The sequence below is a fragment of the Oryctolagus cuniculus genome, chromosome 1, assembly GCF_964237555.1.
Source record: "Oryctolagus cuniculus chromosome 1, mOryCun1.1, whole genome shotgun sequence".
NCBI classification, from domain to species: domain Eukaryota; kingdom Metazoa; phylum Chordata; class Mammalia; order Lagomorpha; family Leporidae; genus Oryctolagus; species Oryctolagus cuniculus.
In genome coordinates this window covers 204,312,463-204,335,173 of record NC_091432.1, presented here as the reverse complement: position 1 = coordinate 204,335,173, position 22,711 = coordinate 204,312,463, and the positions used below count along the sequence as shown (strand labels likewise).

Below are 22,711 nucleotides of genomic sequence, written 5' to 3'. Positions count from 1 at the left end.
GGGGAATGAACCAGCAGAGGAAAAACCAATCTTTCTCGCTCTTATTCTGCCTTTCAAATAAATAACCTTTTTTTTAAAAGAAAACTTCCTAATTATACACAATTATGTTAACAGCTATGTAAAACTTGCTCTTGTACACCGTCTGAATATATGCAAATATACCGTCTTAATTGGGTTCCAAAGGGAAGGGGAGAGATGAGCCATGAAACACTCGTCATCCATGCAGGCGGATTTGCAGACAGACTTGGCTAAAAACCCGTCTTGAATCCATCATCCAGCCTGTGAAGAAGCTACAAAAGGCTAAGAGTAGAGATGGGAGGGAGGTCAGGGGAGCATCCGTTGGAAATGTGCTGAAACCCCAAGCAAGTGTGTTGATGGAACTTCGAGCTTAGCAAAGGAGTCCTCCACAGGCCCCCTCAGGGAGCCTGCAGTCCAGGTGGACGCCGTGGACGCCTGACTCCCGCCTGCAAAGCCTGAAAACAGTGCTCTGGCGGCAGGGCAAAGTCTCGGGCTGATTCTCATCCAGCCGAGCCTCTCCTTCAGCGCCCCCCGACCACACCCCCTCCAACGTCGGCCTCTAACAGAATAGCTCCAGCCCCGTCCGCCCAGGTGACCTCATCTCTGAAACTTGCGGGGAACTCTTTCCCATGCCAGCTCCCTACCACCGACATAGTTGGTCCGGAGAAAGCTCCCGCATCGATGCCCTCCCGTCACTATCAGGACAGCTTGCTCCTAAATCCATTTCGACAGAGAGAAACTGCTCTTGTCCCTCCTGCAAAGCTTTGTATGAACGGCCATGAATCACACCGCAGTGCACGGACAGACTATTGGTATTTCTTCTATAAAGAGACCAAGGGGACAATCTGAAGTTCAAGTTTGCTGCAAACATTCCCCCTTCGTACATAGCTACACTCGTAGATGGCTGGATGGCGACGGGCTTTTGTTGCTACTAACACGAATTCCTAGAAAGCAAACTGCCAACCTTTGTAAGATTGAAGTCAAGGACTGGGTTTTAACAGATCCGAGGAAAAACGCACCGCCTCGCAGACCGCGCGCCTGTGCAATGCAGCGGGCTCCGGCACCCGTCGCTGCGCAACGCGCATGCGTCACACCCTCCGCGCTTTCTACGCCATTCCTTCTGGCCCCTGAACACCTTCTACGGAAAATGCAGTCTTCACTCCTCCTTCAGTGAGGAACCGGCTACAACAGGGTGAGGAGGGGCTTCCAGAACTGCCCAGTCCCGAGTCTCCACACCCCGACCAGCTAGAAACGTAAGCTCCCCGGCCTACCTGCGAGTGGGCGGGGCTCGACGCTGAGGCCCCGCCCCCGCCGCGGCACCTGCGCTGGACAGGTGGGCTGGAATTCTACTTGTAGGTTTGTTGTAGGGTGGCAACTACTGAAACTTCTTAACGCCTTCAAGAACATAATACATCCTGGCTGTTGTTGCCTACTAACGTGCCTACTCAGCTTCCATCGGGTCCGGAAGTTCCTCGGGTCAGCTTTCACCCAGTTAATGTCCGGCCGTCATCTCCCACCTTCTGCAGAACTCAGGCCTGTTGTCATTCCTGCTGTCTGCCTTGCCCGGCGTTTACAAACACGCTCCTGCTCTCAGAGCTCCTCACTGCCCATGTCTGCCTCTGTCCTTCTTCCCCGTCTCATGAAAACAAAATGGCTCTCTCGTTTGCTTCCTCCTGCTCACCCCTCCAGCCCATCAGTGCACTTCGCAGCACTCGGGCTGCTCTATTCATGCCATGAAAACTGCGTGCAGCAAGGTCTTCAGTGACCCAAAGAGCACTTTTCCGTGCTGCATTCTCTCCGGCACCTGACACGTGTGTGTGCACTGGCTGGAAACCCCACCACCACTCCAAAATGCTCCTGGTTATCCCACCGTCTGGGCACCACTCTACCTGCCGCGAGCTCCTCTGCTTTCTATCCCCTCTGTTGCCTCCCAGACCGTGCTACACCTGTTCCTTTCGTTCTCCACACTTGTAGGTCATTGTGGTTGCTCGGGCTGTAGCTCTAGCTAGCCCTTGAAGTGAACTATGGCCTAACCTGAGTCACTTTATTTCATCTCTGGAGGATCTCTAGTCACTCTGTCCTATATGTTTCTAACTAGTTGCACAGCTACTATCTACTCAAAAAATAACCCTGTAAGAGTGTTATCTGTATATTAAGTGCTGGGAAAATGTGTCCGTCTCCCGGCTCCTCCCAAGAAAAGCGTAACCTTGCCTGTTTGGCTTCTGTAACAAAATGCTTGGCTTTGTAATTAACTCCCAACAGGCTGTGGTTTTGCCTTTATGAGCTTACCCCTGTGCTCAATCAGGGCTGCATGATTTGGAGGGCACATGCCCCCCGTGCAGCTGCTTTTAGGAATAAAGACTCCATAATTCAGCCCTGAGACGTTGGCGTCTTCTGTAACTCACTGTTCGAAGACAATAGCCCTCATCTTTCCTGAGCTTCAGGACTCTCGGCCATCCCACCCGCACCCCCAAGACATTTTCCCCAGCAAACCTGCTTCCCTTTCTGTGCATAATCTTGCTCCTGGGTTCTGCCCCAAGTGCTGTCTCAAGCCAGAAATCTAGGCTCTGCCATAGGCGCCTCCCGTTCCAACATGGCCAGCTGTGGGCTGTGTTCCGGGGGAAGCAGGCTTGCATGCAGACTGATGAGGGTGCGCTCACGACAGCACCGGTGAGATCTGGGAGCGGCTGCATGGCGTGGAGGGTGGAGGAGAGTTGAACAGCTGATGCAGCTTCAGCAGTGGCCTCAGCCTATCCTTCGGTGAGCTCTGCGCCGGAGTGGCCCTTCAGAGTTGTTCCAGGACTCAGACACACAGCTCCCAGCCCATCCCTGGATGTCCTCAGGAAGGGACTGACCTTAGGTGAGATGGCTCTTTGCTGAGTGCAATTCCTGGGGAGGAATTTGGCTGCCGAAGCTCCTGGATGGGATGAGGGAATGGGTGTCACTCCCCAGCACCCACTACACCTCTCAGTCACCAAGTGCTTTGCCTATTTCTACGTTTTTTTCAAAGGAGATCCCTCCACTTTCAGACTAGTCTGTTATTCAAAAAACATCTGAGGCATTGTGGCAGGGATGGAGTAATGAGCCACACAGACACAGTCCCAGCTCTCAAGATGTGTACAGTCTATCTGGCGAGCGAATAATCACCCAGTGTACACGTTCAAACTATACTAAGGCTTGCTGTGATTATATGTGACAAGAGCAAGGTGGGGGGGCGGGGAGATCATCCCTGAGGAAATGGCATTTGAGGTGAAATCTAGAAGATGACGGGGAGTTAACTAGGGGTGGGCTGCTCCCTGGGGTGGGGTGAAAGCAGAGCTCTGTGGACAAGGGGAACTGCCTGTGCCGAGGTCCCGAGACAGGCGGGGCAGGGCATTACAGGAATTACATGTCTGGAATGCAGAAACTGAGGGCAGAGAATGGTAAGATCCAATGAAGAGACAGGAGTCAGGTCCTGCAGAACCATATGCCTTTTTTCCCTAAAGTAACAAAAGCCATCAAATGGTGTTTTTTAAAAGATTTTTTTTTGAAAGTCAGAGTTACACAGAGAGAAAAGGAGAGGCAGAGAGAGAGAGTGAGAGAGAGAGAGGGGTGTCTTCCATCTGCTGGTTCACTCCCCAGTTGGCTGCGATGGGCGGAGCTGTGCCAACCAGGAGCCAGGAGCTTCTTCTGGGTCTCCCAAGCGGTTGCAGGGGCCCAATGACTTGGGCCATCTTCTACTGCTTTCCCAGGCCATAGCAGAGAGCTGGATTGCAAGGGGAGCAGCTGGGACTCAAACCGGCGCCCATATGGGATGCCGGCACTGCAGGCGGTGGCTTTACCCAATACGGCACAGTGCCGGCCCCCTGAATGGTTTTAATTTGTATAAATGATTTATCTTAATCAGAATATTCAACTACTCCCAATTTATGATTAAATTGATTATAGACAAACATGACTTAAAATGCTGGGGCTGGTGTTCTGGCATAATGAATAAAGCCACAGCCTGCAACACTGGCATCGTACATGGGTGCCGGTTCACCTCCTGGCTGCTCCACTTCTAATCCAGCTCCCTGCTAATGCACTTAGGAAAGCAGTGGAAGATGGCTAAAGTGCTTGGGATGCTACCACCCATGTGGGAGACCTGGATGAAGCTCCAGGTTCCTGGCTCAGCCTGTCCATTGTGACCTTCAGGAGTGAACCTGCACATGGATGGAGGATCTCTGTCTCTCCCTCTGTAACTCTTTTAAATAAAATCTTCTTTTAAAAAGTTTAATGCTAACGCTAAAACTGAGGGCAGAAAAAAAATGCAGTGACTTCACTCCCAGGGACTGCTTCTCTACCTCCAAAGGCTGCTGCGCTTCCTGTAAAAGCATCCCTTAGCTGCTGCTGGCTGCTCACTACTGTGCTGAGTGCTTTACATAAATTACCTAACTTAATAAAATATCTCTATGAAGTGGGTACTATGTAGAACCCGAGAGTATAATCCACCCACGTTCTTGCATTCAGTAAGTGCCAAAGTAAGTTGTGAAACCAGATGTCCCATTATAAAGCTAAACTCTTAATTGCTACACTGAAATACTCCATTGAAGCTATGGGAACGCCCAGCCTCGTGTGAGTCTATTTCCCACTGCCTTCATAAAGCAGTGCCAACGTGACTTAAGCCAATTTGGAACACACACACATCCTTAGGCACTTTCTCCTGGTTGGTCCCACCCAATGCTGACTTATTCTCTTCCCCCATTACTGGCTCATGATTTTGATGCCCCAATTTTCTGGCATCCAAACCCACCGGTTTAACAGATATATGCCAAATAAAGGCAAATGTTTGAATTTTGGCCAAGGAAGAATAAGGAAAACCCACCATAACCTCCTTCTAATGAAATCCTGATGGTTCTATCACCTTGCCCGTGGTTTTCTACATTAAAGCTTGCCCTCTGTTCCTAATCAAGAGCTCGATGTTCCAAACTTCAAGTCTACAACTCTGAAAATATCCACTAGATGTCAGCCTTGAGCTATTTCTTAGGAAATGGCGAACAATCAAGAAGCTATTGGAAACTGAACCCAGGCTCTCTAATGGAAAACATTTGAACAATTTTCTTTGCAGTGTGAACTAAAACAGGAACTGTAGTTAGCTTTTTGTATGAGTGTAGTGGTTTGATTTTCCAATGAATAGAAATACAATAAATTAGAGGGCCGGCGCTACAGCGTAATGGATTAAGCCATGGCCTACAGTGCTGGCATCCAGGCTCCGGTTTGAACCCCCCCCCCGCCCATCCCCCACCCTCCACCCCAACTCCACTTCTGATCCTGCCGCATATTAAGCAGCAGAGGAAAGCCCAATGCTTGGGCCCCTGCACCCCAGTGAAGACCCCAGTGAAGCTCCTGGCTTTGGTCTGGTCCAGCCCTGGCCTTTGTGGCCACTTGGGGAGTGAACCAGCAGATAATAATATTAACAGTAATAATAATAAATTAGAGCATGTCACTCCTTTGCTCCACACACTCCAATGATTCCCCCTTTTCATTGGGAATGAAAACCCAAGTCCTTCAACAGCCTATGGCACCCAACTCTGCAATCTTTACCCACATCAGTCTCAGTGTATCAGGAACACATGACAGTCTTCCCAGAAATACCCACAAGGTTCACTCAGAGTCAAGACACTGTGGCCACCTCATCAGAGACGCCTTCCCAAGTGCTGCCCTCTGCTACCACCCTTGCCCTGACTTCATCGCCACCCCACGCTATGTTACATTCACGAGTTTAGTTAGACTCTATAATGTTAGCTCTGTCCTGTTCACTGCTTCACTTCCCCCAGGCCTAGAACAGTGTCAGGTTTATTAGAGCTGCTCCACAAATACCCATCAAATAAACAAACAACCTTAACTCAAAGACACTCAGCAAAGGGACCAGAGTTCCAAGAGGCATTTACTTGTGTTCACTCAGTAAATACTTATAGAGCCATGGACGGCACAAGACATCACCCTTTCAGTGTTTTTAATGTATTTGAGAGCTATACAAACAGAGCTCCCATCTGCTGATTTGTTCCCCAAATGCCTGCAACGGCTGGGACTGGGCCAGTTAAAGCCAGTAGCTGAGAACTCAACCAGAGACTCCCACATGGATGGCAAGCGCAGAAATCCTGGAGCCATCTCCATCCACTGCCACCCAGGGTCTGCATTACAGGAAGCTGCAGGCAGGGGCTGGAGCCAGATACCAAACCCAGTTACTCCAACGTGGAATATGGGCATCCCAACGGGCATCTGAAACACCAGGCCGAACGCCCGCTCCTAGACATTTTCTTATTACATGAAGTCTCTTGGACTAAGCTCACAACCTCAGAGAGAATGCATGCACAGTATCGTGAAAAAGCTTTACCAAAACCAGCGCATTGAATATGACAATCATGGCTGCCCACCGCGGAAAACTGTGGAACAAAAATAACTATGATGAATGTATTCCTCTCCAGGCACTCCATTCGCTACCCTGCCTCCAAGTAGAAGACTGTTCATTTACTAAACTCTCCTGGAAAGAGAGGGTTCTGCAGCTTGGGCGCCTCTTTGTGGATAAGCCATTTCCTTCCTCCTGCATCTGAAACCCATTCTCTGTTGCTTTGTCCTGACAACACGGATCACCCAGCCACCTGCTCCAGTTTCCTCAACACTTAGAGTGCTCCTGGCTTTGATGCTTACTTCACATCAAGAAACTGTTATGCCTGCTTTCATGATTTCCATGTCCATTCTTAACACCGCAGGCCGCTGAGAATATATAAATCATTGTCGTTTCTGGGTGGAATTTTTAAAGGCAGGAAAAGTAATCTGTCATATGCACGTGGCTTGGTTTCCATCAAATCCTAGGCATAAATCTGAGGCTCCTTTGGAACGTAACCAATTTTCTTTAGCCTTCTTCCTCTCACCTCACCCTCACAGATGCTCTCAAGAGGAAAAATGGGGAGATGCTTAAGCAGAGTGTTACTGGAAAGTGTTTTTTTTTTTTAATTGGAGAAAAAGTAGTAAATCTTAAGTGATTTTACTCTAACACAGATTTTCCTGAAATGCTGGGGATTTCTTTTTAATGTAAGAAAGATGCAAGAGCTTCTAGGAGAGGATATTTTGGTTCATTTTCTGCATGAATCTACAAGCTATGGCTTATGCAGATATTTTCCCTCCTGTGAAAAGGTTTAATCCTATTTTTTGACAGTTGACAGCTTATGAATGTTTTCCTTTGAAATCATCTCCATTCCTTTGAACTAAAATCAAGCACATCCCATGTATAATTCTGTTAATTTATTTCTTCTTCGTATAGAAAATTTCCAAATAAATGTGGCCACTTGAAAGGTGTTAATACAATTAAGCCGATATACTCACTTCAGTGGATTTTATTTTCCCCTAACACAACCTAGCTACATAACCAGTTTGAGAATTTAAAAGCTTGTTTGGATAAAAGGCCTAATGAGACTCTGATAAATCATGAATATTGGCCCATGAGATTGTTAGGCTAACTTGGCTGCTTTACAATATTATGCTGCGGGCAAACTTCAGCCAGGAGTAATACCTTAATGGACTCATAGCAAGAAAGTAAGCCAAACCTTGCAGGCTGTGGTGCTCAGCAGAGTTCTAAATTTCAGCTTGGAACAAAAAGTATTCTTGCTAAGTGAATTCCACCAGTGGGGTTGAAAATGAGAGTGTTTGATAGAGAATTCTGCCATTTAAAAAGCAATGGTTACTGCAACATGCTCAAGAATTAAAAAAAAAAAAAAAAGCAATGGTTATCGCAGACTGATCTGGAAAAAAATTATTCTTAAAAGGAGGGCCCTGAATAATCCTTAAAAGAATCCCTTAATTTAGAAGTTTGGCAACTAAACAATCTTTATCCAGTCCTTCCTTCAAACTGCCTGAATTTTGTCATGAAAACCCACAATCTCACCTCTCTGCACTTTATCCCGAGTGTGAACCCAGCCCTCTCCTCTGGCCACCCAGCTGGCCTGCTCTCCACTTGGTCCTCACTGAAGATGCAAGCCCCTCAATTCAGTGTTCAAAACAGACCCCACAAGTAGCAGCACAGAGCTCACTGGGCTGAGTTAGACCTCAAAAAGCACAAGCAAGGCTGTGGATGCTAATTGGCACCTATCCGCTCAGATGTGATAGGTTTTCTGGCTCAGGGGTGACAGCCTCTCTGCCTCCCACTACCTGCCCTACTAGGCTGGGGGTTACCCAGAAGGGAGGCGCTCCCTTCCTGCCATGCTCCCCGAGTGTGCAAGGCAGGCCCGTGGGCTTCACTGCCAGTGGACAAAACAGACTCCGCTCCTCTGCACACCTTGCTCTCCCTGCTGTGACACCAGAGCCTGCGGCTTCCCAGCACAACAGGAGGCTCCGTCTCTCGAGTCTATGCCACAGTCACCAATGGAATGGACCAGGTGCCTGACACTTGGGGGATTTATTGAGCCATGTGCACAGCCAATCATGAAGATGACCCTTTAATCTTCATTTTGGCTGGCAACTCCTTCGGCCAGAACCTTGGAGGGAAGGAAAAATGAGATGCATCAAACCCATCTTGAACCCCTAATACATTTCTGATGTCATGACTCAGATCTAGTATGACAGACATGATGAGACAGAGGCTCTTGCTGCAACCATGACAGCTGATGTGAATAGCTACAGGAACCTGGCACTTGACCTTGGCCAGCACTGCAGATGACAATAGCCTTCACTGTGGTGGCAGCACAGCTTTGGCTAGAATCCTCAGGTGACAGATAACAAATGAAGTGTGGGGGAAAAAAAAAAACCATTCTAAGAATCAGGAGCTTTTCTTCAGTGCACATAATGAACAAGCAGAAATCTGGCCTTGGGTAAAGACAAAAACAGGAAAGAAGCTTGCACAAGGGCCTCAGGCCTGCAAGGCAGTTCTGATAAGATGACCAGGTAGTCCTGGTGGAGAAGGCAAGGCAAGGTGCTTGCTAGGCCCAGGAAAGGACCCCTCCAAATCAGACTTTTTCAAGCACAGGGAAGCAGATTTCTAGCATGGGAACTTCTGGAATATAAGCATAGTTCCCTTGTTCCTCACGCTGTAATGAGGGGCAAGCAGCCATGTTGTCAGAGCAGTCGGGAGAATCGGGACGTGTTTCTCAGGGACCAGCACAGCCACTTGGCCAAGTCAGAAACCTGCCACCCATTTGCTCCCCATCACAACACACCTCCAGATTTACCCCTTTATAGCTTGGTTATTACTTTTTTTTAGGCAGTCTTCTCTCAAGGTGGGGTAAGACAGCTCACAAAAAGGTATTATATTTGTATAATTAAGACAGGGGCTGGTAGGCATCAAACACAAGGAAAAGGAATTAAGTGGAAAGGTGAGTTGCCTGGTATGATGAGTTTATGTTGCATATATGTGTTGAAAATACTGCACTGTATTCCTTTAAAATGCACAAACATTACAGGTTAACCCAAAAGCTGAAAAAAATACAAGGGCCCTACTAACCAGTGCTTCGGCCTCTGCTCTGTTAACAGAGATTCCTTTCTAAAACACAAATCATGGCACTTTTCAGCTCAAAATATCTCCTTCGCTCTCTACAGTCTTTGACATAAAACTCAACACCTTCACACAACCTCTCCAGCTGCAACTTGCCTTGGATTCTTGCTGTGATTTAGCTGACTCTTGATTGGTCTTCAGATACTAACGTTAACATCACTTTCATAGCTTCCCTTGAGAGCCATTTCCCCCATTGCTAGGTCTCCTTCCTGATCATTCTTTGTTAAATGTATGCAGTATGTCTACTCCTTCACCAAGGGGCAAGTTACTCACATGCGTTGTCTGATTCACAACACAGACAGCTATCACATGGGAGGCTCTCCAAGTGTTGGTGACCCTGAGATCAGTAAAAGCGGCACAGTCTAGAAGACAGTTACACAAAGAACTATAATACAACACAAGTGTTAGGGTAGATGTATGAGCAAAATATTATATAAACACCTTCCATTTCTGCAGTTCCATTGTCTTGTATGTAACACTAGTCACATTGCTGAATCTTTGTTCCACTGTCTCCCTGTTCACTATAGGATATGGTTGGGAAACAAGGGAGCCTTGGGGGAGATCCTGTTCATTTTTAACTCTTCGGTGCTTCACAGCCTCTGGCACATAAAGATGTCAAGTACCGAGTATATGCAGTCAATATTCATGCCTTCCCTAGTGGGAAAGGCAAAGACAAGGACACTGAAATTGTCATTGAACTTGAAATTCTTCATCCAGAATGAAAGGGAAGCTGGTATTCCCAAGCAGATGTACAGCATGAGCAACAGCATCAAGAGGTAGAGTAGTTAGGGGAGGGCTCTGACAAGCACAGCTGATTAGGAAGATGCCCGGTGTAATCAACGGATTCTCTGTCATCCCATCTGTCCTCGCAGCTACCCCAGAGTTCCTATCCACTGCTGAAATGACCAGAGAGGAAGATCCATAAATCCTCAGACAGGACATAACAGAGCTGGTCACTACGACATAGAAAATTCAGCATAAGCACTTTTCATTTTTTCATTCTCTATAGACCAGAGACCAGCATGCCTCAATTTCAAAGGGTATTGAGGCCGGGACCATAAAGGTTATCAAACACTGCCCCCACTCCCAATTTTGGGATTGTATCTATAATTTTTTAGTGGGATTTAATAAAGAAGCTATAGAAAACATGTCCCAGAATTTAAAAAATGATTGGCCCAGTGGTTTCATGTAGTGGAATAGCACAATTAACTGCAGTTCTGTGGAATATTTTCTATAACATGACCCATACTTTTTAGCTGACAGAATCATAATGACACTTCAGGCCTTTTTCTAAACCAAATCCTTTAATGTGCAGGGAAGGCAAAAAATGAAGTCAAAAGTTTATATTTTTAATTTATGGAAACTTGCTCAAGGGAATTCACACACACATCTCAAGGACACTCAGAGTGAGCGGAATTTTCATGCACATTATTATTATTCCACATTTGCCTTAACAGGTAAGCCAGAATCAGGCCATCATCCATCACAGAGGGAGCACCTGGATCACCCATGAGGCGAGACTTGCCCTTCCCCGCTCCACTGTCTACTCTGCAGAAGTGCTTGAGGGTAGGCTCCATGCCCCAGGGGTCTGTGGATGCTGCACTGGGGGATAAATCCTGCTAATGGTTTCATCTGAATGAGTTATTTAAAATCTGGCATTTAGAACTGCTAAACATAAAAGAGAAATTTGTTCTGTGTTGCCTGAAATGTTAAAGAATACAGATTAGAATGTCTCACATTACATGATGCATGTGATCCTGCAGCCCATTACCTTTATACCATGGAAACAGGGTAAAAGCAGAAGAGATATGAATGTGGAATTCAGAAATGCCCTAAATACTGGAAGAAATGACAGAAGACAGAAGGAAAACGAAGAGGAAATCCTAGCAGTACAGGCTTACAACGCTTGGGGGGCTGCACAGGGCCTGTTGTGATGAAGAGCTGACTAACATTCAAATGCATCTACACAGCAAATGTTCAAGTCTGGTTTATACAATGGATCCGTAAGCCAACTGACTTCACGAAACTTCCTTGATAGTTTTGCAGAAAAATATATTAGCCCAATTAATACATATTTTACACCAGGCTGGAAAACAAAATCTTCTAACGTTACATTCTTCCTAACCTATAAGCATCTATTTCAAGGATGAGCACATCAAACTTTGCATGTTGTCGTTAGCATTCATTAGCAAAAATATTTACAGCTGGAACACTGACCTCAAGCTTTGCGATGTCTTTTTAAGTTCAAATGTATTATGGCTCTTAATGAAATATGTGATTAAATATCCAAGCTCTTTCTAAACTGCAATAAAACATTTTATTTTTGAAAGTTTTATTCAATGTTGTATAACCTTTATTTTCAATATAAAAAGATAATGTATGAACAACTTATGACTTTATCATGTCTTCATGCAGAGTAAAGAGGAAATGATGTTCAATCAAACTCCCAGGCCGTACTCTCTGGGTAACTTAGTCAAATACTTTAAGGTGGGTTGTGTGTGTCTGAGTGTATATGTTTATATTTATTATTTTTAAATGTGACATGACTATCCAAAACTTATCTGAAAGTGGGGGGGGGGGTATGAAACGAGATGGCTGATTATTGTGCATACTCTTCCAATTCAACCATTTCTTCATTTCTTCCCTGTTACAAAACTGTAAGTTTTTTTTTTTTTTTTTTTTTTTGACAGGCAGAGTGGACAGAGAGAAAGGTCTTCCTTTGCCGTTGGTTCACCCTCCAATGGCCGTCGCAGCCGGCACGCTACAGCCAGCGCACCACGCTGATCCGATGGCAGGAGCCAGGTACTTATCCTGGTCTCCAATGGGGTGCAGGGCCCAAGCACTTGGGCCATCCTCCACTGCACTCCCTGGCCACAGCAGAGAGCTGGCCTGGAAGAGGGGCAACCGGGACAGAATCCAGCGCCCCGACCGGGACTAGAACCCGGTGTGCCGGCGCCGCAAGGCGGAGGACTAGCCCAGTGAGCCGCGGCGCCGGCTCAAAACTGTAAGATTTAAATGTGCTACACATACAGAGCCAGTGTGACCATTTCTTGCTTCAGTAACACCGTCTCTTTTCTGATCTGACTGACTTAAAGCTAACAGATCAGTGAAACCTGACTTCCTGCAAAAGTAGCAAGGATGGATGTGAACTCCTACACTGTTTTGTACAATTGAGTCCTGAAGGGTTCGCTCTGGAAAACAAACATTTGAGGTCATTTCCAAACCCGCTGCATCAGGGCTGACTTCAGAGAAGCCATCTGGTCAGTTTTATGCCTCATGCTGGTCAAATCAATATTGCAGTAACCCACCATAAACCTCAATAGAAAGAACACTAGAGGATTTTTCCAGCGAGCATTTTAAGACCCAACAAAAACTCTAGGTTTGGTTCTACTCTGATGAAAAGTCACCCACGTTTATTTTTCACCCGAGTCTGTGGAAAGGCTTCTGAAGACCTACTTTAGTTTCCGTCCAACCCCGGACCTCATTGCTTGGTGCTCAGAGCTTTTTCAGCAAGTGCAATTATTTTAATTCTCTTTTTGAGGTTTGTTTTCTTGTTCTCCAGAATGCATAATATTTTCTTTGATCTTCAGAGCAGTCTTCGGAGAGGGCAAAGCAGGCTAACCCTCTCCATTCTTATCAATGAGAACAGGCAGATGACTTGCCAATTGCTTTTGCAAGAAGTAAAACTATGATGCTGCAGCCAAATGCTCCGTTCCAGAACTTTCAACTTTTTTTCATGCAAAAGCAACAAAAGGGGGCTGGGGTGGCTAATTTATTAATGGATTTGTTGGTGTGAACATCTGGAGAAAGTCCACCCATCAGTCATTTCCTTTTGAAGTTAATCTAGACCAAAATTGAGAGTTCACTTGCAAATAATGGCCATAAATACGTCCCTCATTTGTTTCAGATGAACAAACACCTAATTAGCCTGAGCTAGGCAAGTGGTTTTTGGTGGGCAAGAGAAAGGAACTTAAAAATCCCCAGCTGCCATGAGAAAGGTTGACACAAGGGAAAAAGCTGCTAGAATCATCTATGCTCAAGGGGAAAGAATGAATTCCCTAGGAAATGTACATGATATTTAGATTATCTTGAAGATTTTAAATGTAAGAAGAGATATGCTTTCCTAAATGGCATTTAAATGCAAAGGACTATCCTGTTGACACTAAACCTGCTGGACTAAGGAGATTTATATTTGCCGTAGATGTAACTCCTCTTTAAGATGACTGCTTTAAATCCAACAAAAGAGATTCATCATCCTCTACTCTGACCTGAGGTTTAAAAGTAACCTTTAAAGGCTCGGGGGTTGGGGTCTCCCCTCCTTCACGGGGAGGGGACCCAGCCCTGGCCGCCTCCTGCTCTGCTTCACTGAGCTCATCACTGTACAGCTCCCGGATGGGGCTGAGAGTCCCGCTCCTCGAGAGGATGTCCACGCCCAGCTCCCTGCCGTCTTCCCGACTTTCCGCCAAAGCTGGGTCCTTAGCTTTCCTAAGGCTACGCATCTTAAAAGCTTCCTTTGAGGGAGCTGCATTAGAAATAGATTTTTTAAATCTCTCCCCAGACTGCCTCAGCCTCTCCCCGGACTGCCTCAGCCTCTCTCCGGACTGCCTCAGCCTCTCTCTCCTCTCTGGCGTCACTATTCTAGTTCTAATTCTATTCACTTTCTTGTCAAAATTCTGCCGTGTCTTCTGCATGTTTTCTTTGGAAAATGCCTTTTTGATATTATCAATGCGCTCCTTGCCTGACTTCCTAAGCCTGGCAGATCTGCTTTCTTCAACATAATATTCTTCATCCGAAGAGAGCTCTATTGGGGGATCAAAGACGTCGTCCTCCACCTCCTGATTCTCGGACAGGTTTGTGTCTTTAACGATCGACAAGGAAGTTGGACACCGTGTCTTCTCCTACAGGACAGAGCAACAAAACACGTTAGCGCTTCCGCTGCCGTGGATTCACTCACCCTGTGCAGACACCTTGTAAACCTCCCCCAGGGGCTGTTCATCAGGAAGTGCTGACAATTCTCAGGGTGTCCCGTTCCTTCACCCTTTTTGCTTCCCTCTGAGCAGCCTTACCTATCCACTTCTATGATAGCCTTGCCTTTCCACTTCAGATCCAATTGTAAGCAAACTCACATCGATTTTACCTTCACCTTCCCCCACCTCCTAAGGTGAAGACACAAGTCTAAATGATGTCTCTATCTAGACCTAACACCAGCATCTCAAACTTAGAAAGTCCCATCCACCATCCACTCCAGCCCTACTTCTTTCCCTGTCCCTTTCGGCACCAACATACTTCCAAGTACTACACAAGACAAAATTTCAGTTATCATCCCAAATATTTCCTCTCCCTCCTCGTCCAAAACCCAGCTGGTCATCAAAGTCTGTTCATAATACTGCTTCATAATCCATCTGTTCCCTCATACCTCATGCCCTATCAATGTCTTTTTTTAAGATTTTATTTATTTATTTATTTGAGAGGTAGAATTAAAGACAGTGAGAGGGAGAAACAGAGAAAGGTCTTCCGTCTGTTGGTTCACTCCTCAGATGGTCACAATGGTCAGAGCTGCGCCGATCCAAAGCCAGGAGCCAGGTGTTTCCTCCCGGTCTTCCACATGGGTGCAGGGGCCCAAGGACTTGGGCCATCCTCCACTGCTTTACCAGGCCACAGCAGAGAGCTACATCAGAAGAGGAACAGCCAGAACTAGAACCAGTGCGCAAATGGGATGCCGGCACCAGAGGCAGAGGATTAACCTGCACCATAGCGCCGGCCCTCTCTCAATGTCTTAATTCAGATCTTTATCACCTTGGGTCTGAACTTGTCAGTTCTCATCACTGATCCCTCCACTTCCAAAATATCAGTGAGGTATTTCCTGAGAAATCTTACTGAAGCACAGCTCTAGTTACATCCTTTTAGAACTTCTGGGAGCTCATCAGGACTCAAAGGGTGAAGGCGAAGTTCTCCAGCATGCTTAGAAGCTTCCTGCATTTGAGCTGAGCTTACTTTCCCACTCCTCTAGCCCAGCAACATGCACCACTCTCAGTTCCTCCAGCACAAAATGTTTTGACCCTTTGATGCCTTTATGTGAAGTCTGATATCTTAAATGCCTCCCCCACCTCTTTTAAGTTTTGTGAATGTAATTTTTTCTACAATCAATTCAAATGTCCCATCTTCCCCAAGTAGCTAATTTTGTCTCTGACACCAAAAGAACATCTATTTTCCACCATTTATGACATCACAGTGTGAACAGAATTGGAACTCCACTCCTTTACTCAGGATTCCCTGGGGCCAACACAAGATGAAAGCCTCCTTGAGGGGCTGGCACTCTGGCACAGTGGGTTAACGCCCTGGCCTGAAGTGCCAGCATCCCATGTGGTCTCTGGTTCTAGTCCCAGCTGCTCCTCTTCTGATCCAGCTCTCTGTTATGGCCTGGGAAAGCAGCAGAAGACAGCCCAAGTCCTTGGGCCCCTGCACCCACGTGGGGGACCCAGAAGAAGCTCCTGGCTCCTGGCTTCGCATCGGCACAGCTCCAGTCATTGCAGCCAATTGGAGAGTGAACCAGCAGATGGAAGACCTCTCTGTCTCTACCTCTCTCTGTAACTCTTTCAAGTAAATAAAATAAATCTTTAAAAAAAGCAGAGATAATGTGCCTTATTTATGTTTTATGCCCAACTTCTATAAGCACCTTATACATGGTAGGTAGACTCAATAACTGATGGTTGGATCCAATAAGAGGCTTGCACCTTTGTATAACAGTTACTGAGTACCATCATGTTCAATGTTCTAGAAACTGAGAGACTTCTGACAAGAAATGAGAGTGAAAGAGTTGACATTCTTGGAAACAAACAACTAAAACATACAGCAGATTATGGCCGGCGCCACGGCTCACTTGGCTAATCCTCCGCCTGCAGCACCAGCAACCCATTCTAGTCCTGGTTGGGGCGCCGGATTCTGTCCCAGTTGCTCCTCTTCCAGGCCAGCTCTCTGCTGTGGCCCGGGAAGGTAGTGGAAGATGGCCCAAGTGCTTGGGCCCTGCACCCTATGGGAGACCAGGAGGAAGCACCTGGCTCTTGGCTTCGGATCAGCGCAGCCACCAGCTGTGACACGCCAGCCGTAGCGGTCATTTGGGGGGTGAACCAACAGAAGGAAGACCTTTCTCTCTGTCTCTCTCTCTCACTGTCTAACTCTGCCTGTCAAAAAAAAAAAAAAAAAAAAAAAACATATAGCAGATTAGAGAGTGATAAGGGCCAAGGTGAAAAATAAAAAAGGGGAGAGGAATTCACAGCAACTGGGGAGGGCACCATCTGAACTACACCGGTCAGAAAAGTCTCCGAACAGTAAGGTGACACCTGAGCCTAGACCCAAAGGTTGTGCATATATCTAGGAAGACAGAGAAACAGCAAGTAAGGCAGTGTGGCTGCCACAGAGTGACCAAGAGGCAAGAACAGAAGGAGAAAGAGTAAGAGACACTGCAGGCAGGCCAGACCCTGTGTACTCTGTATTCAATAATAGGGATAGAGGCTCTTTTTCAAGTATGAAACTCTTTTAAAGGTGATCCAAGAAAAAAAAAAAAAAGAATTACCCTGCTGAAAACAAGCTATAGAGGCAAGGTAAGAGACAAGGAGAAGAGCGAACAGCACTGATACAAGGCAGGTGAGGGAGGGACTGGGATGCCGGCAGAGGCGCAGTGAGAAGCTGCGATGTTTGGATGCAGAGTGGCAGAGGGTGTCAGGGATGGTTCTTGAGCACACGGTCTGCGCGACACAAGGGGAGATTTTCAGTAAATGAGATGGGGAAGACAGCAGGAGGAGGACACTGGAGGGGCATAAATCTTGCCTTGAAATGACCACTAGACAAGCAAGCAGGGATGCTGAGCAGGCACCTGAGATCACAAGCCTGGCATTTAGAAGACAGGACTTGGCTAGACACAGAAACTTAGGAATCCATAATATAAAAAACCAAATTAAAAGTCATGAGACCAGATAAAAGAGAGAACACCAGGGGCCGGCGCCGTGGCTCACTTGGTTAATCCTTCGCCTGCGGCACTGGCATCTCATATGGACGCCGGTTCTAGTCCCGGCTGCTCCTCTTCCAGTCTAGCTCTCTGCTGTGGCCCGGGAAGGCAGTGGAGGATGGCCCAAGTGCTTGGGCCCCTGCACCTGCATGGGAGACCAGGAAGAAGCGCCTGGCTCCTGGCTTCGGATCAGCGCAGCGCCGGCCGTAGCAGCCATTTGGGGGGTGAACATACGGAAGGAAGACCTTTCTCTTTGTCTCTCTCTCTCTCACTGTCTATAACTCTACCTGTCAAATAAATTTTTAAAAATTTAAAAAATAAAAAAAAGAGAGAGAACACCAAGCAACTGGCTGAATTGGCAATACTCTATTACACAAAACTCTTTGGGGCCAAAGTATGTATCAGAATTCCAAATACATCAGATTTTGGAAAACTAATATGATATAATATATAGCATTCCCTAAGAAATCCTGGAAAGAAACATTTCTGCAGTTAAAAAAACAAAAACTATATTTTGTACACTAAGTCACACTAATGCAAGATATAAATACTATAAAAAGCCTCATGCTAGTTCAGGTCAAGCTTTGTCAACTAATGATTTCTAGTCAAACTAGGCTGTTCTTATATTTGTATTTTTAGATTTTGGGGGGATTTTGGTATTATAGATTTTGGATTCTAGACTGGCAGACAAGAAAGAAGAGATGAAAAAGAATTTAAAAGAAGGAATATAGCCCACACGGACAGGAGGAAATGCAGAAGACAGTTGAACCCTTAGGAGCTAAGAGGAAAAAAGCTGCAGGAAGAAGAGGAGGGACCAACTATGCCAAATGTGTCAAGAGAACAAGGACGAGAATTGGGTTTGGGAACACAACGTGACGGACATCAGAGACCTACAGAGTCAGGCCAAGATCACAGCTCTTAAAGGGAACCCAAACTACTATTTAGATTATTTCTAAAAGTAAACAGGCAGAATTTTAAACATCATGAGATTTTCAACTGAACCATCAGTTAAAACTTCTAAAAGGAACTGTGTTCCAACTCGAAATCCAGATTAAATCTATTCAATCAAAAATATGATAAATATGTAACAAACATTTATGCATATTCTAAAACTTATCAACCTGATTGTCAAGAAGATATCCCAGCAACTTTATTTCTTTGGATACTTATTTAAAATTAAAATATTTGGCTACAGGATTGGAACGTCTAGGAGCTAAAAAAGGCAGGGGTAGGCGTCTCATAACTCCCTGGTGAATCAGTCAGAAGTGGTGAAATTATTCCTCTCCTTTCCTGACACCTGCTGCAGGGAGTAGCTTCAACAGCATAGTGTGGGTTGGCATGGCCTGAGAAGGTATAATTAGAAAAGGAAGAAGTCAAAGTGTAATTACTGCTTGGTAGGGGAAAAAAACCCTCACAATCCTTCTGTGAGGACATCACATACCCTTCTTTAACTGCATAACAAATATGAAGTCGGTCTTAAAGGCCAAATAAAACAGAGGTAGAGCCAAAAAAGTACTTGTTACATATAGCATTTGGTTCCAACACCTATGAGTCAGAGATAGCATGTGTTAATGGTGAATAGACTATAATAACTGAAGATTGGAGGACTTAAGTATAATTGATCGCAAAATACAAGTAAAAAGACCATTTTTTTTGTTAACAGAATCAAAGTAATACGGCCAGGGGAATTTTGAATATACAGAAGTCTGGGACTTATTAGTAGGGTATGGCCAAGTGTCTCATTTGGTAACCATAGGCATATGGTTAGTAACTAAAATTATCAAAAGGTATGCTAAGATTCCTGGCTTGCATAATAAGAGAGGCCATCAAGGTCAAAGGATGTTCAGAGAGAAACCATAATTGTAGATGAAATAGCAGATAATTTTTTAGTGTCAACCATTCAGAGTTTGGTGAGAGCTTAGGCACACACAATTGTGGCATATAGTGTCAAAAAAGTAACAGCCAAAAGATACACCAGGGACCTTTTCCTAAGGAAAAAGTTGAATAGAAATGAAAGATAGCTGACTTGCTCAGTTTGAAATTAATTTTAGGGGCAATCTCAATATAAACATTTATACATACAAGAATTCATCATAACTAATTTTCAACACTGGGAATATTATATACAGTGTTCTAACATCTAATGTGAGTCCTTGAATCCAAGTTCTATGACAATTTGTTTTGCCTTTTTCTTTTCTCTTCAAGCTTACAAAAGGTAACAACTGCTTTTTGGCAAACTGCTGCTTACAATGTAATTTCACAGGATCTTCATGGCATTCCATCTTACAAAAGGAGAGATCCGATCTAAACTGGTACCCCTCGGTTGCTTTAACTAACAATAGGGGCTTGAAGAAAGAAAAAACTATCAGTAAGTTACAGAGACTAAGCAGGTGAATACAGAAAAACCTGAATTTTTAAAAAAAAAATAATAATATCAAAACACAAACAGCATCAGCTAGAAGTTTTCAGAAACTTCTTTGCTCTAGCCTTTGAAAATCTTGATGGGAACTTGGTCCACTGCTTTGCAAAGGTTTTCAGGAGAAATGGTGGATGCCGAGTATGTTTCCTGGTGGGCCCGACACAAGTGGAAGGTAAGAAATGCACACTACTGCTAGTAGTGAATTGAAGAATGGGTACTACATTCTCCAAAACCAAATCTAGCTCTCCGCTACATAAAGAACAACATACCAAGACTACACACTTAGTCTTTGAAACTTTTTTTTTTCTTCAAAATTTTTAAGCCTAGAAAGAAGGACTTCCAGGAATTCATGGTGAAAGGTAAATAGTAAAGAACTTCCAGTGGCATAGTCCTGCCCATCTACCTTTGAAATAAGCAATTTCTCTCTCCTTCCTATTGCTTTTTCCTAAACAATCTGTAAAGTCTCTTAAAAACAGGTTGAAACTACCACTCTGCCTTCACAGTATAACTCTCCTTCAGTCAGAGAGCTACAGAAAATTGACTAATGTGTAAGGAATGCTGGGGGCAGTGAGTTATGGATCACATCCCTAGTATCTTACAAATACCTGCCTACACTACCCAACTGTGTTGCTATTTCATTTCGTTGGTATTCTTCTAGAGTTTTTTCCTTATACACATGGGCATTCGTTTTAAAAATTACAGTGTGACAACATTTTCTTTAGCACCAGTGAACATCCCTGCGTATATTCCTGATTTTATGACTAAAACCAAATTTTAGATATCAAATTTTGCACTCAGAAGGTTTACAGACTTGTAAAGTTAATACATACTATCAAACTTTCATTCTATAAATAGTGTACCAATGAATACTCTCACTAGCAGAATGTGATGGTGTTGTTTTCTCCTACCCTTAAATTCTGAGTCCACATTTTAGTAACTGCCAATATTGAAATAGCCAAAAGTTAAATTTTATTATTTAGTCTTTTGTGTCAAATTTTATTATTTATTTTGTCTTTTACTATTTGTTTTTCTTTGTTTACTAGGGAAGGAGAATTCAGCTTTTTCCTTTTGATTTCTAAGTTTTAAAAATACTGACAAAGGGGCCAGTGCCGTGGTGCAGTAGGTTAATTTTCTGCCTGCAGCACTGGCATCCCATATGGGTGCTTGTTCTAGTCTCAGCTGCTCCTCTTCCAATCCAGCTCTCTGCTATGGCCTGGGAAGGCAGTGGAAGATGGCCCAAGTGCTTGGACCCCTGCACCCGCATGGGAGACCCAGAGGAAGCACCTGGCTCCTGGCTTCAGATCAGCACAGCTCCAGTCATTGGGACCATTTGGGGAGTGAACCAACAGAAGGAAGACCTTTCTGTCTTTCCCTCTCTGTCGGTAACTCTACCTCTCAAATAAATAAATAAAATCTTAAAAAAAAAAAAAGTGACATGATGCATTTGCCACCGTCAAGTTCCATGTCAAAAACTGAGTGGCAAGTGCACAATAATGTGGGAACTTAGCTCTCAACATGGTTTTTATACTTAACTGTAAAGAGTCCCTTCATTTCCTGTTTTCTAAAACAAAGAAGTGTTTTAAATGAGAGGCTTCTTAGATTTCCTCTAGTTCTAACATTCTCAAAGTCTATGAGAGGACAACATACTAAAATAGGGCTAATATGCCAAAACAGCCTTACTAATATTAAGTTTCAAAGGCAAGAAATAGCCTAAGCCATGAGCCACAGTTCATATTACAAGAGATGGTTGGGAATCTCAGAATACCAATATAAGAGAAAGTACATTAGTTAACACAGAAGTGGTTTTCCTCCTGAGATCTCTGCTGACACAGAATTTCTTTGCATTAATACACATAATATTTAAGCTGTGAAACTGGAAACTGGAACCTCTGGTATGACTTGTTGACAAAGAATACAAGACTAAATTATAGTAATCAAGCTGAACACAAGCGCAAGCTCACCTGGAATATTACCACGCGGAATTTGTTTTTCTTCATTATTTCCTCTTGCTTGGCTTCAACTTTTGTAACATGAACCTGTTGCTTCTCCACCCGGGCCTTCACATCTTTAATGTGAGCACTAACTTTGCGGGTTTTCTCAAACAACTTGTTAATGATATAGCCCGTATTGCTATGTGACTGTGAAAACTTCAGCAGGTCGATCTGGACAGATTTTATGGCATTTTCCATGTCCCTGTGTCTCTCCTCTATTCTCTTCTGGCTTGCCTGCACACTGTCCACGATGGAGGCTACCTTGTCCAACACAGTCACAATGGTAAGCGCGGCATCTTGGTCTTCATCCTCTGAGACACTTGATAGGCGATTCTGGTGGATTTTATCAGCATTTGAAGCAGACCCATTATGCTCCATTTTGCTTAATTCTCAGCAAAAGAGGTCCTACCACAATCAATTCTGGCACTAAGAACAGAAAGTCAGCTTGGTAACAGCGCCCGGGTTGTTTAAAAGGCTGAAAACCCCACCCTTGGAGAGTGGTCAAGTATTTATAACTACAAATATCCATCCATGACTGCTCTGCAATATGAGCCTTTGCAAAGCAGAGGGACCTGTTCCAAGCATGCTTGCTGACTGACTAAGGGACTCAAATAAGACTATGTGGATAGATAGAAGAGGAAATCTTTTTTTAAGAAAGTTCACTAAAGCCATCTTGTAACTATTAAGTTTAAAAGCCAAGTGACTAAAAAAGCAGACTCCAAATATTGAGTAAAGCTTTTGCCTTAATTTCAACTAGTATTTGTAAGAGCACA

General features: G+C 44.7%; 2 protein-coding genes across 4 annotated transcripts in view; both read right to left on the bottom strand.

Annotated features, from left to right (window-relative positions):
* Positions 1-10,800: 10,800 nt before the first annotated feature.
* Positions 10,801-22,502, bottom strand: CAVIN4 (caveolae associated protein 4). Of its 2 annotated transcripts, XR_011381235.1 has the most exons (3): positions 21,909-22,502; positions 12,527-14,421; positions 10,801-12,178 (listed from the first exon to the last, which is right to left on the bottom strand). XR_011381235.1 is itself a non-coding variant. In XM_017348966.3 (2 exons), the coding sequence occupies exons 1-2, from the start codon at positions 22,314-22,316 to the stop codon at positions 13,738-13,740; spliced, it is 1,092 nt and encodes a 363-aa protein (XP_017204455.2). In that variant the 5' UTR covers positions 22,317-22,363; the 3' UTR covers positions 10,801-13,737. The 2 variants fall into 2 exon arrangements, 1 of the variants encoding a protein (XP_017204455.2); XM_017348966.3 differs by having other exon boundaries at positions 10,801-14,421; positions 21,909-22,363.
* Positions 14,182-22,711, bottom strand: part of TMEFF1 (transmembrane protein with EGF like and two follistatin like domains 1) — a 132,514-nt gene continuing 123,984 nt past the window's right edge. Inside the window, exon 11 of one of the 2 annotated variants that reach the window (XR_011381234.1) lies at positions 14,182-14,421. The gene's annotated coding sequence lies outside the window, so the exon portion shown is untranslated. Of the gene's footprint in view, positions 14,422-21,947; positions 22,365-22,711 lie in introns of those variants that run through there. The other variant, XR_011381233.1, reaches the window with a different exon arrangement.

Coding starts and splice junctions, on each gene's coding strand:
- CAVIN4 (XM_017348966.3), bottom strand. CDS start 22,316: ATGGAGCATAATGGGTCTGCTTCAAATGCTGATAAAATCCACCAGAAT. Junction 14,422..21,908: donor TCCGCGTGGTAATATTCCAG/GTGAGCTTGCGC, acceptor TCTGTCCTGTAG/GAGAAGACACGGTGTCCAAC.